Here is a 14939-nt window from a genome sequence, read left to right as displayed (position 1 = left end):
AGACACTGTATATAGACATCATACTAAGCCTATACATAAATAATAAAAATCTTACGTTACGGACGTTTTGTCCCGGTTAGGGTATCCCTCCGCATCATCCCATAAGGAACTTCGTTCCAAAACGAAAATCTGAATTTAATTTAAATTTAACTAAACAATCTGGACAAAATTCCATAAATCTCCATAACTTATGTTCTGCCAGATTTCTGTATGCCAGAACCTTCCAGCGGTTGCCGCGTTACGTAATTACACTAAATCTAATTCTAGCGACGCGATGTCCTGAGGTCAACGCTCTATAAGGAAATACACATAGTATTGTTCATTAAACGACAGCCTCCCAGTGACCTGGCAGCGAGTTTGTAGCGCTAAAGGGCTCAAATTGGCTATCTGTGTGGATATTGCACACCCCACAACATGCATCTCACATAAACTAGAACGAGTATTACTTTGTAATGAGATCCTTGGTATACTGTAAATCGTGTAAAAGATTTTATGTGTCTGTTGTACATTTAAAGCTTGGTAATCTTAGTTTGTTTTCATATTATTCATAGAATAAAAGCCGGTTACGGTTGATATTTAAAAAAATATTCTCGATAATTATATCGGCCAACTACTGTTATGTGGTTACTGGAAACATGAGAACTTTGTCAGCCATCTTGAAGTCAGTGTCAATTGTGTGGAGTCACAGATGTCCCGGTCTTCAAGTCGAAACAGAATAAATTGAAGTCGTCGTGGCCTAACGGATAAGACGTTCGGCGCATTCGTGTCACGTCATTTCGGATCCTCCCGATCCACTAACGGTGCTTTTAGATACTTCAAGCACCGATCACCGTTCTCGTCGAACCCGTCGCTTGCGACGAAGGGCTCGACAAGTAAATTAAACCTCCAGACACAGCCACTGAGTTTCTCGCCGGATCTTCTCAGTGGGTCGCGTTTCCGATCCCGTGGTAGATTCTGCGAAGCACGGCTCTTGCTAGGGTTCGTGTTAGCAACGTCGTCAGGTTTGAGCCCCGTGAGCTCACCTACTAGTTAAGGTTACGCTGGAATAGCCTCTCAAGGCTACCAGCTTAGGTTTAAAAAAAAAGCATTCGTGTTGAGCGATGCACCGGTGTTCGAATCAGAGGCGGGTACCAATTTTTCTAATGAAATACGTACTCAAGAAATGTTCACGATTGACTTCCACAGTGAAGGAATAACATAGTGTAATAAAAATGAAACCCGCAAAATTATAATTTGCGTAATTACAGGTGGTAGGACCTCCTGTGAGTCCGCGCGGGTGGGTACCACCACTCTGCCTATTTCTGCCGTGAAGCAGTAATGCGTTTCGGTTTGAAGGGTGGGGCAGCCGTTGTAACTATACTGAGACCTTAGAACTCATGTCTCAAGGTTGGTGGCGCATTTACGCTATAGATGTCTATGGGCTCCAGTAACCACTTAACATCAGGTGGGCTGTGAGCTCATATAACCATCTAAGCAATAAATAAATAAAAAAGCTTCAGTAACAAAGATGTCCGTATGCATCAAACAAGCGTGTCCCCAATGTGTAGCTATACGACTCGTGGTGCTATGATAATTGTATAACACAAAATCTACCCATGATTACATACTTATAACAACACTTTTTTTTCATTAATATTTTGCAATTAAATCGTATTGATTATTGTATGTATTTGAAGTATGAAGTAGAGACTTCATCAATAACTTAAGTAGTACTAAAAGTAGTAGTAACGTTATTCTTCGGCTGTCGAAATATTTTGCTATCTAATTAATGTACAATAATAAAGTAGAAAATAATATTGTATAACAACAAGTGTAAATAAATTTAATCATATTTCGATTATACTCTCCTCCGAAAACGAAAAGTTAAGACAAAAGACTAGAGGCATAACATTTAGATCATTAGACAATTAAACTTTTCCTTTAACCAGACAAAGTTTTAGAGAAGTCTTGCTTGTCCGTGAAATTTGTATAAACTAATTTTAATGACTGACGACCGTAAATTATTATGTATCATTCGTTCTTAAAACACGTTCTAAGATTGAGCAGAAAGCAATAATAGTAATAAAATTAATAATAATAAAATTCATCATGCTTAATTTAAATACCTATTGAAATTGACCGCTGATGTCTCATCCACCATTGATAAAATTTTATTTAATATCCCACGATGTAGTGATCCATGTGGTCCATGGTGACAATATTTGTATTATACGGAATAGTGTCTAGATGTTTTTCTTAATTCTTGACTTCAATAGAAAAAATTATAAAACACGAAAAGATAGACGAAAAAAAAACTTACTTTCATTCACAATGTGTATTTAAAATCTTTATTTAAATTTTATTGATCTTTTTTTTTAATATTCACGCTGTAGACATGGTAACATTAAATTATACGAATTATTGTCTAGTGCTTTTCTTAATTCTTTTTTTTTTATTGCTTAGATGGGTGAACGAGCTCACAGCCCACCTGGTGTTTAGTGGTTACTGGAGCCCATAGACATCTACATTGTAAATGCGCCACCCACCTTGAGATATAAGTTCTAAGATCTCAGTATAGTTACAACGGCTGTCCTACCCTTCAAACCGAAACGCATTACTGCTTCACGACAGAAATAGGCAGGGTGGTGGTACCTACCCGCGCGGACTCACAAGAGGTCTTACCAACTGTAATTACGCAAATTATAATTTTGTGGGTTTGATTTTTATTACACGATGTTATTCCTTCACCGTGGAAGTCAATCGTGAACATTTGTTGAGTACGTATTTCATCATAAAAATCGGTACCCGCCTGGGATTCGAACACCCATGCATCGCTCATCACGAATACACCGGACGTCTTATCCTTTAGGCCACGACGACTTATTGCGCATTTATTGACTTGAAAAAAAAAGGCTGGAATAGTCGCATAGGTGTTTAAAATATAATGATTATAATTTGATAAGAATAATTTGTGATTTTATTCACGGATATCTGGGCCTAAGGCGCCCTCAGGCCTCTCGTGTTTCGAAGTTCGATTTTATGAAAGGTCTGTGTCTGCGTAATAGATAAGGAGACATCTGGAGTTTAAGTAACTTTTTTTGCCTTTGATAAGAACGTGCTCACAGCCTATTTGGTGTGAAGTGGTTACTGGGATATACAATACAACATGAACATGGCCATCCAACTGAAGACTATCGATCGATGTCTAAATTTTGTTGTATTACGGCCCTTCAATTAGTCAGACCAGATCGCATGATTGCTTTGCGGTAAATACAGAATGGCATCCATTTGTGCGGCCTGACATTACGTCCTTCGTATTGGGTCTGGAGAAAACCGAACCGCAGCCACTAACCGCAGATAAGTAACGTAATAATTTTGTTGTAGTAAGAGCAGCAGCAATATCAAGAGCATTAGTAGTAGAAATAGTAGTAGCAGTAACAGAAGCAGAGGTGGCAGTAGACTCTAGCGGAATATTATGAACAGTAAAATGTCTATAGACTAGAAATAACATACTGTGTACTTTACGAATTACTATACCGAATTACTGTACCAATTATTAATTTGCGATATTCCATATAGATTAAATTATAATCTACTCATAATCGGAATTTCATTTTTATTTATTTATTGTTTAAGCAGCTTTCGAAGCTCATAGAAATCATAGTTTTTTTGCCTACCTACATGCCAGTGACCTTGAGGGGCTTTTCTGATTTTATCTTAGGGCGCGAGCTCACGGAGTTCAGCCTGAAATAGCTTGCTAAAATCTGCCTTAGAAAAAGCAGTGTTTCAGTGAATTTCCCACCGGATCGTGAAAGAGATCCAGCAAAAAACTCTATGGGCTGTATCTTTGTTAAATCACAACATTAATGGCACCACTGCCTTGAGATTTGAAGTACTAGCTTTAACCGAATTCTTTACGCCTGTGGCATCATTCAAACTGGAACAGATCAATGCATGCGGTCGACAAGATGGAAGTCCGTATCCTACAATATTCCAAGCCAACAATTATGCAAAAATATTATTTTCTCGTTTCGTTTTTATTATACGATGTTATTTCTTCACCATAGAAGTCGATCTTGAATATATGTTAAGATAAATATTATATAGAGAAATTGGTTCCTGTCTGCGGCATTTGAACACCGGCATAGTCGGATCATTTGATACGAATAGATCCCAGTCTTATCCTTTAGGAAACGATAACTTCAAAAGCAGTTAGTTATCTCATTAATTCTCCTTTGCATTCAACCCATTCAATTCGAACAGGCTAGTCTGTGTAGATCATATCGCGCCAACGTAGTCTGAAACCTAGTAAATCTGTAGGCACCAGTAATGACTCAAGTTTTTAACTTGACCTCATATTTTTTTTCATTTTTTCCTCTTCTTCTTACTATATATAACGCGTTAAAAGGGGATGAAATACAAAAACTTGTACTTGATTTGGTACACCGGAATATTTTCTTTTCTGTACTTCATTTCAGTTTTCAGTGTCAGTGTAGATTTGGAATTTTGTTGAACCATTGAAATCGAATTGGCTTATTACCATTTATTCGTTGGTTACAATAATTTTCTCATCGCTCCTTCAATTACTATTTAATATTTACGTATTGAATTCTGTAAGTGTAAATAAAATTTGAAATGTAAAAAAAACAGTTATGCAAAATTCTGAGAATGTTGCTACGTGCATAAATTTTGTTTTGAAAGTATATTCCTCGTTTTACTCGCAATTACTTTTGGGGTCGTTAAGGCCAAACAAGTTTAGGGCTAAGAACGTTTATAATGATATCTGTTTCGGTTTTTTAGAAAACAATTTTTTGCGGGTGTGAACCTAGCTCAAATCTGTGGTATTTGATCGCAAAACCTACCTGGTTCCTATTTCGAACAAGAAATAATTATCTTTGAAGGAAAGGACAATGATAGCTCTGATTTAATTAAGACTCTATATTGATATACTAGCGGCCCGCTCCCGCTCCACTCGGGTCTTTAACAAAAATTTCAACGATATTTGACGTTGTTTTATTTTTTTAATAACATAACTATAATAGTTAACATATGCTGTCGCGACACTTTTTGTAAATAATAATGTGTTCTACAAAGTCGTAGTACATATTTTATTCTATTAGCAACAGTTTTCGCAAGGCACGTCATGTAAAGAATATTTTAGGTTATTTTTTTACCCAAGGTGGGTTACATTATTGGAGTTTTAGTAAGGACACTTAATTTTTTTCAAAAAAATTACTGCCTATGTCTCTTATACGTCACGGAAATAGTATAGTTTTCAAACAGTGAAAGAATTTTTCAAAACAGTTCTTTAGTTTCGAAGCCTATTCAATACAAACAAACAAACAAATCTTTCCTTTTTATAATATTAGTATAGGTGAGGACAGACAGCGAAATTCACGCTACGGTCTATGGGCTCCTGAAAGAGCTAGGCCGAGAGCTAGTCGTCTTACAATTTAAATATATGTCTCAATAGTATTTCGTAAATAAATATATCCCTTTTTTTTATTGCTTAGATAGGTGGACGAGCTCACAGCCCACCTGATGTTAAGTGGTTACTGGAGCCCATGGACATCTACAACGTAAATGCGCCACCCACCTTGAGATATAAGTTCTAAGATCTCAGTATAGTTACAACGGATGCTCCACCTTTCAAACCGAAACGCATTACTGCTTCACGGCAGAAATAGGCAAGGCGATGGTACCTACCCGCGCGGACTCACAAGAGGTCCTACCACCAGTAATTACGCAAATTATAATTTGGCAGGTTTCAATTTGTTTGTCTCAGAATTCAATTTCAATTTGTTTGTCCCTTTGTTTCAGAATCATCTCCATGTCGGGTGTAACATTAGGTCGCCACTGTTATGTGGGCATACATAATAGCTGCGGCGCGAGGGAACTCGCGCCAGTCAATGAATAAGCCAAACACTCCAGCAAACATGTCCGACAACCAATTGAACACGTAAGTAATACATGAATCAACAAGAACTATATAGATTTACGTCGCGTAAACATTTACCCAAACGGTTTGACCTAGGGACACTCCACTCTCCTTTTGCATTGACGGTCAGCTGGAAGCGCTATCGAAAGAAACAAGACACGGTGAAGGAAGTTTATTCACTAGATTTTGGAATAAGACGTTTCATATTTTTATAAATTACTAGCGGTAGCAGTCCGCTTCGCAGGACATTTAAAATTAGCATTATTATTTCTCACCCCCACAAAGATTCGTCCCCACAACTGGTGTAGGGAGTCCAACAGTCATATAAATATTAGCTTATCCATTAAGTACATGTATTTTCTACATTGATACCAAGTTTCAAGTCAATCGGACCCACGGTTCAGTAGTTATAACGGAACATCCGTAAAACCACTGTAGATTTATATATTAGTATAGATTGTTATGAAATGCATAAGCTCAGCCACCGTTTGCTCTTAATTAATTACCTGCGCTAACAGAGATCACAACTTGATCCCGCCGTCAATTGTCTTGTTTTTCAATTTTGTTAGATAAAACTGTGTTAAAATAAAGGCACATGTTTATTTCATGCTAGTCAATCTCCTCCTCATTGAAAAATCTAGAGATCGAACAGAAAAAAAAAATTTGTAATCTTTAAAACCTGCTTTGTAATTAAAAATTTACAGAGCACAATTTTCACATAAAAATTACTAATAAATTAAAATAAGCTTGTTTACTTGTATTTAAAAAAATTTAATTTTCTTCAACAGCCACGGCAGCAGCAAAATATTCACCATGTCGAATTCCGGCAGTTCTAATCCTGGTCCTTCAGGACTGAACACAAACTCTGCCGAGATCTCCAAAGATACGGAGAAATCAATCGAGAGCAACGCGCACAGCTCCATCCATATAGCTCCCGATGATAAAGAACCGCAGAACCAAGTCGTTGAACACTATGGAGAGGTAAGTACAAAAATGTAGTTTGCATATTATATTGGTTGGAGATTCGTAGGAAAACCATGGTAACCGACACAGCCCAAAGGATTGCGACATTGAAGTGGCAGTGGGCAGGACACATTGCTCGTAGAACGGATGACCGTTGGGGCCAGAAAGTTCTTGAGTGGGGACGGCGTACCGGAAGACGTAGCGTGGGTAGCCTCCCACAAGATGGACTGACGATCTATTGAGGTTCGCGGGGATCCGCTGGATGCAGGCAGCGCATGACCGGTCGTTGTGGCGAGGCTTGGAGGAGTCCTATGTCCAGCAGTGGACGTCTGTGGGCTGATAAGAAGATTAGTTGCATCCTCGTGCCCATTATAATTACAAATCAATTGCATTCAATTGAAATTGTTGTCAACAATATCTCGTTAACCAATTTGAGATTTTTTTCGTATTTCTAGGTATTTCTTGTGGCTACACAATATTTTTTAACATTTTACCTTTGGAATGTAGATTACGATACAGTTAGTGAATCCCAAGTTAACGTTATAACTAATTCCTATCTATCGTTTTCAAAGAGAAATGATTTCAGAAAAGTACCTGCGCATAAATCTTGTAAATATAATTAAACAGCAAGAAGAACGGTGCGCCAATCTGAATATGCAGCATTTAAAAAAATTTTGAACAATAAATCAAAACACATTTTCTTCTCAATTGTGTGATCAGATGAATCTTAATTGTGATAGTGACATAAGCCACGTGTTTCTTAATTTTCGAAAATTGGTTGTTCATTGGAACACAACCAAGACTAACTAATTCAGACTACGAATTGAGGGACACTATTAAATAGACTGAGAAATAGAAGTTTGCTTTTGTTCTTAGATTGAATATTAACATAAATATAAATAGAGTTGTTTATGTCTGAGGCATTTGCGATATGGAGAAGTTACGGCCTACGCGTCTTTTCTGTTCAATAGTGACGTACACGGTAATAGCAATACAAGATCCGCCCTGAGATTTAGAGCCCACGAAACAATTGACGAGATATGAAACTACATACTTATCTAAGTGGTTTTCCGTTTGAAAATCCGAAAAAATGTTACCTTTTCTTTCCTTTTCTGTCACAAAACAGTCCTTTGATGTAATTATTTAATACAATTCATATTTCGACCTCAGTTTTTGTCTTTCTACCTCAAAAAAACGTACGGTAGTTTAGTAGTTTGCATTTATCATTATTTTTTTAGAAGTCACAGCGGCCTAACCTTCTACACATTTGTAAAGTATACTCGTATCGCGATGCGACTGTGCCCGAAATCGAATCACAGGTAGTTACAAGTTTAGTTTTTCTAATACTTACATAATACAGAGTTATTAGCCACTACAATGATGAAACAACAAAATCGTAGAATATAATTTCAATTCCTAAACTTATTTACATTTGCGTAATTAGTGATAGGGCGTGTTTTAATCAAGATGTCTATGGGCTCTAGTAACCACTTAACACCAGGTGGGCTGTGAGCTCGTCCATCAATCCAAGAAATAAAAAATAAAAAAAATAAAAAAATTGCCTGTAGGTAGGTACGAGAAACCTGCTCACTTAAAAAGCGAAATAGTCATATTGTTCCGGCTTGACGGCTGAGACAACGTTTACACAATACAATTGAGATTTCGGCCTGAGATGTGACCTGACCATGACCTGAGAATTTCGGAAACCACTTAATACTAGACGGAACGTCATCTCGTTTAGCCCAGCTGTTAAAATCATTATAGGAGTCTACTATATTATAAGTTCAAAGAGCTGCTAAACTTTATTCAAAGTACACCAGGTAACCGGGCCTTGCTAGTAAACAAAATAATATGTGCAACAGCTAACCATGATTGTATTGAGCTAATCGTGTCTGAAATACGAAAACTCTATTTAGAAAAAAAATATCTAAATAACGAACATGAAATCTGTTTCGAGCTGAACAAAAATACATCAAACCGAATTCCCATCACCACTTCAAGAGGCTTCACTTAATTAAGTACGGAAGCGGATACAGACTGGCTTTGGTCGACGGCACTTGTCTATTGGAGGGGTTATCTCATTTCTATCTACATGCGTACATTTACGTACATCTTTTATGACTAACATCAGCTTAAATAACATCTTACTTTAAGTTAAATTTCCACATTTACTTTTCTATGAAGTAATATCTTAATACTTTTCAAGTATAAAATGCACTATGCTGTTTGTTTGCATGTGATTGTGTGCTCGCGCGTTTTTTTTGTGTATTCGTTGACGCTTTGTATATCTAATATATAAAATTCTCGTGTCACGGGGTGCGTGATTGAATTCCTCCGAAACGGTTAGACCGATTTTCGTGAATCTTAGCGTGCAGATCGGTCAGGGTTGAGAATCGAACAACATCTGTTTTCATCCCCCTAAATGTTAAGGGTAACCCCTAAATTTCACATCAGATTTTTTATGTTAATTCATGAAAAAATAAAAATAAAAATCTTACCAAAAAAATTAAAGTTTTTAATTATCAAATAAAAAATAAGGGTTAAAATTTAGGGTTGTATGTATTTTTGTATGTTGTATCATAAAAACAAAAAAAATTGTCTAAAAAATAAAAAATAAAATTTAGGGGTGGACCACCCTTAACATTTAGGGGGATGAAAAATAAATGTTGTTCGATTCTCAACCCTGACCAACATGTACGCTAAGATTCACAAAAATCGGTCGAGCCGTTTCGGAGGAGTTCAACCACGCACCCCGTGACACGAGAATTTTATATATTAGATTTATGAATCGTCGTGGCCTAAAGAATAAGACGTCCGGTGCATTCGTATCTAGCGATGCGCCGGTGTTACGACTCCCGCTAGAAATATTCACGATTGGCTTCCACAGTGAAGGAATAACATCGTGTAGTAATAATCAAACCTGCAAAATTACAATTTGCGTAATTACTGGTGGTAGGACCTCCTGTGAGTCCGCACGGGTGCCTGTTTCTGCCGTGAAGCAGTAATACGTTTCGGTTTGACATTTGCGTGGGCTCCGATAACCACTTAACACCACGTGGGCCGTGAGCCCGTTCACCCACGTAAGCAATAAAAAAAAACCTGAGATATTGTTGGTGTGTCAATCAAATCTTTTCGATTTGATTCGCATATAAATTCTTCAGTATTTTGATCTAAAGCTCGTATGAGCTCCGTATGGAAACGACGATACGAACTAGTTAGTTAAAAATCAAAGCACGTAAATAACATAAAATATCATTCAACACATCGTTTATTCAAAACAGAAGACATATAAACGTGTAATTATTCAGTAAAAATTCACTTAATTTAGTTAAAACGTTTACACCGCAAACATCTGTGTAATTGTGATGAGGCATCGAAACATGATCAAGTTAATGCATTAACTTTTAAAGGGGCAATTAGACGTATTACGTTCGGCTATGGTGGTCGGACAATCAGTATTTACGACGGAAGCCACGGCGAGCGCGTTATAAACGCGACATTGGGAAGCCGCCACTGCCCGCGATCCTCATTGCCCATTGTTTCAATGGTGCTGCCTTGGACACGCACAGACTATCTATTCAATTTGGACTTGATGTTCATTCCCATTTCAACTGTGGATGTAACGAACGCCACGGAGCCGCGGAAACTAATTTTCGGTGTACTATAAACGCGACGTCCATCTTAATTGAAGACGTTTATTTGTCGTGTTAACGAAATATCTTTAATAGAAGTTCGTGCGAAGGTATCGTGCTGCCCTCTGATAATTACTTTGATACTGATCTACGCTGTTTATCGAGGAGCTCTAATGATTGTCTTTTGCAAGAACAGTGCGAAACCGGAGAATTAATTATAGAATGCCAATTTATTGATCAAGAAAAGTGCGTATTTGACAAATATGAGTCCGGTTTACACAATACATCAGATTCGTCTCAACAGCGTGGTCCCGGTGAGTTATCTATACTTATATATATAAAAATGAATTGCTGTTCGTTAGTCTCGCTAAAACTCGAGAACGGCTGAATCGATTTGGTTAATTTTGGTCTTGAATTATTTGTGGAAGTCCAGAGAAGGTTTGAAAGTTAGATAAATATGAAAATGCTCGGAATTAAATAAAAATAACAATTTTGGTTTCCTTAGATGCATCTCGCGTCGGACGGATTCCTTTTGTTTATTTTAAGTTTATTTTATACAAAAGCTTAGGTCTTTAATTTATCGATTGAGGCACTACGAAGTCTGCCGGATCAGCTAGTAGGAAATAATAATTTATTTTAGTGGCTTCTGCTGTTTAATTAAAATATTTTAATTTCATTAATATATCCATTTCTTAATTATTACTGTACGTATTCATTGATCAATTGGTCATAATTTTATTAGAGAAGTATTTTAGCATACGCAAATTCGGGCGAGGCATCAATTAAACATCTGGACTATTGAATCGATCGAGGTATAAGTGAGTTACAAGTGTAACGTGTACACTAAATTGAGTAAACATATAACTCACCGAGTTTGTTTGGTCTTGGCAATGAATAAGGTACGCGAGGGTGTATATTTCAAGTGTAACCTCGAATGGGGATCGAACGGCTACTAATTATTCTGACGTTTAATGACTCGAGCTTTTGCAAATAAAACGGCGGCGGTTGCGTTTCGGTCATTCGGCGAATTAATTCGTATGAAAGAAATTGTTTGGTGAGTCCGCACGGGTGGGTACCACCGCCCTGCCTATTTCTGCCGTGAAGCAGTAATGCGTTTCGGTTTGAAGGGTAGGGCAGCCGTTGTAACTAAAACATGAGACCTTAGAACTTATATATCAAGGTGGGTGGCGCATTTACGTTGTAGATGTCTATGGGCTCCAGTAACCACTTAACACCAGGTGGGCTGTGAGATCGTCCACTCATCTAAGCAATAAAAAAAAAAAAAAAACCGTTTTAATTACGAATTTATTTAAAACCCATCATCAGGTATGTACAGGTGAAGGAAGTCGTTTTTTGAATTTTTGTCCATGTTGGTGAGAAAAATAAAAAAAATTATATTATAATCTTCCTGTTCAGAATTTTAATTTGTTTTAAAATATATTTTCGATGGATGCATCGTTAGTGATAACCGATTTTAGTTTTGTTAATGAAACATTATTTTTAGGAATCAAATAAGATTTATCGTTATTAGTTTCTATTTGTCATTTATTAATACGTTTATAATCAGGGTGATGCAAAAATTAATGTCTACATACAGTCCGGAGATGAATGTTGTTAAAAAACTTAATATTCATCACATCATTCTTTCACCAATGCTTGTTAAAAGTTCCTATGAAATTAAGTGAAAGCGTGTGTTTTAATCGAAAACTGGCCAAAAGGTTTTGAGATCTGTATTGAGACCAATACACATATTTTTGAACGAGGTTCATATTTTTAAAATTCTATACTGTTAATGTATAACTTAAACTAACCCAGTCAACAAAAATGTTACAAATATTAAAATTTTTAATAGAAGTTTTCGAGATATAAATATTAATGACAAACCCATAGACACAACCCACTGAATTTCTCGGTGAATCTTCTTACTGGGCCGCGATTCCGATCCGGTAGTAGATTCAACTAAGGTAGTAGATAAAGCCAGGGCCAGTGTTACCAACTCTCTCAGCTTGAGCCCGCGAGCTTACCTATCAGCCAGTATGTAGCTGTAATAATCCCTTAGGCTACCAGTGAATAGGTAGGAAAGAAAAGACAAATCAAAGTACCTACACGAACAATGTCATACACTATTAATCACATATTTTCAATACAGACAAACTAAGCACGAAAGCTGTGCATTAGATAAATAAATCGAATGATAAAGGATGAATAGCAATGAAGGGGTTTTCAGTGAGTTCAACTCCCACACAGCACCCGCAGGTCCAATACGTGGGGTGAAGATCCAGCGAGTCCACATCAGGATAAAAACGAGCCCTTGCTAATTCAATCAATAATCCATTCGAGCAATACTTAAAGATCCTTGTCACTTGGATTATCACGTCGTCAGCATTGTACTTCACAATATATTCACGATAGGTAAAACACATTAATAAACGAACAATTTTTTTTTTTATTATTACATGAACAGAGACAAGTATTTAATAAAACAAACGTTTTTCTAGGTTGTTGAGAACTTATTGTTAAATAGGTTAAAAAAAATTGGTTTCAATTATTTTTTTCTATTACTTATAAGGACCGACGGCCTCATGCCTTAACGGTGCGATTAGGTAGCTCAAGCACCGGTCACCGTCCTCGCCGAACCCGTCGATTGCAACAAAGAGCTGGACGAGTAAATAAACCCATAGACACAGTCCACTGATTTTCTCGCCGGATCTTCTCAGTGATCGCGTTTCCGAGCCGGTGGTAGATTCTGCGAAGCACTGCTCTTACTGGGGCCAATGCTAGAAACACTCCCGGGTTGAGCCCCGTGAGCTCACATACACGTCAAGGCGAAGCTGAAATAGCCTCTCAAGGCTATCAGCATAGGTAGAAAAAAGTGTTCATGGTCATCCTAGTTTTAAATGGTCACTAATTTATATCTCTAAGCGAGATATAAATTAGAAAATAGCACCATTCACATCGAAGCATGAAAAAGAAATCTCAATTAAAATTGTATAACGATTGGCGGAGGAGGGCACTGATACAGGGCTCAAAGAACGATACCGCCCATTCTCTGGAGAATTCCTAAGTAACCTTTAACCGTAATCCCGGGAAAGATGGATCGGTGTCTTTCTAAGCCTATTAAAGCCTATTAACCACACAGCCAAACTCTTTGTGGGTTTTAGAACTTCATTACTCAAAAATAACTAAACGATAACTGAAAAGTGGAGAAAAACTCAACTCTGTACTTAATTGCGATGGCCTCTTGAATATTTTTATTGTTCACACATTGCAACTTCGAACATAGTCTGAGTTTATTTTTTAGAGACATCTCACTTAAGTTATAGTATCAAAATTCGCAATATATTGTTCACACATTGCAACCTCGAACATCGTCTGAGTTTATTTTTTAGAGACATCTCACTTAAGTTATAGTATCAAAATTCGCAATATATCGTTCACACATTGCAACTTCAAACATAATCTGAGTTTAATTTTTTATAGACACCTAACCGACGTTATAGTATCAAAATTCGCAAGGTATACAGACCGTACAAAGTACATACAGCAAAATGAAAACGATAACAAAGGTTAATAAAATACTCTACAGACAGCGACTTTAACGAATCAGTCTCATTAAGCCGTTAATTCGCAGTTAATAAACATTGAGCGTCACTCAATGGCTTTGTATGTGCTACTTATAGATGATACACAAATTCATATTAATATAGTGAGGTCATGATTTCAAATGGATGATTTTGTAAAGAATGTGAAATTGCTCTTAAGCGTGACGTTTATTGATAATAATAACGTTTGCCTACACGTCCACTACTTTTATGAGTCTGAGGTCCAAGCCTGAACTACAATATGTGACAGCTCTATGTTCTATCTGTAAAAGTAATTTCCTTACATATTTACCGCTTTTAAAGTATATAAAGTATTTAATAGCTTACCAAAAAAAAATACACTTTATTTTTTTGCATACTATAATAAATGTACCTACTACGTCTCAAACATCCAAATTCAATTTGTCATATTTTATATAATTATACAATTATAGCTGGATAACGACAATGTTCGAATTGTTGAAGAATTAATTGCCTTGATTTAATGGACATTTGCCAACAATAAAAAATATCATACCCACTTAAGCGACAACTTGACACTGGCATTTTTATTCACAACTCAAACAAATGTTTCACAGTCCCTACACACAAACAAACATGAACGCACAATCCCTATAACCTCTAACGCCATGAGGAAAGAAATGGTTAAGAGGAAGTAATTTGTAAATTATATTGTAATTGTTACGTATAAGGACTCCAAAGTCACAGGTCAAGGTGAATTTCGAAATAGAACCAACGGAACGTGACAGTTTTATTTTGGCATCTTCCTTTTAACTCCCCGCGCCTTAAAGGACGATGTTGAATTTTCTCCGGAGCGCTTTAAAA

At 36.8% G+C, this 14939-nt stretch overlaps 1 protein-coding gene across 2 annotated transcripts in view; it reads left to right on the top strand.

Annotated features, from left to right (window-relative positions):
- LOC114244549 (Cyclic nucleotide-gated ion channel subunit A) overlaps window positions 1–14939 on the top strand; it is a 52517-nt gene that overhangs the window by 14326 nt on the left and 23252 nt on the right. Inside the window, exons 2-3 of one of the 2 annotated variants that reach the window (XM_089728373.1) lie at window positions 5800–5938; window positions 6706–6898. In XM_089728373.1, the coding sequence (XP_089584499.1) occupies window positions 5841–5938; window positions 6706–6898 (291 nt within the window). In that variant the 5' untranslated portion in view covers window positions 5800–5840. Of the gene's footprint in view, window positions 1–5799; window positions 5939–6705; window positions 6899–10367; window positions 10827–14939 lie in introns of those variants that run through there. The other variant, XM_028176402.2, reaches the window with a different exon arrangement.

This window comes from Bombyx mandarina, chromosome 01, assembly GCF_030267445.1.
Source record: "Bombyx mandarina strain Sakado chromosome 01, ASM3026744v2".
Taxonomy (NCBI): Eukaryota; Metazoa; Arthropoda; class Insecta; order Lepidoptera; family Bombycidae; genus Bombyx; species Bombyx mandarina.
Note: the sequence above shows the minus strand (reverse complement) of the source record. Positions and strands in the feature narration are given on the sequence as shown.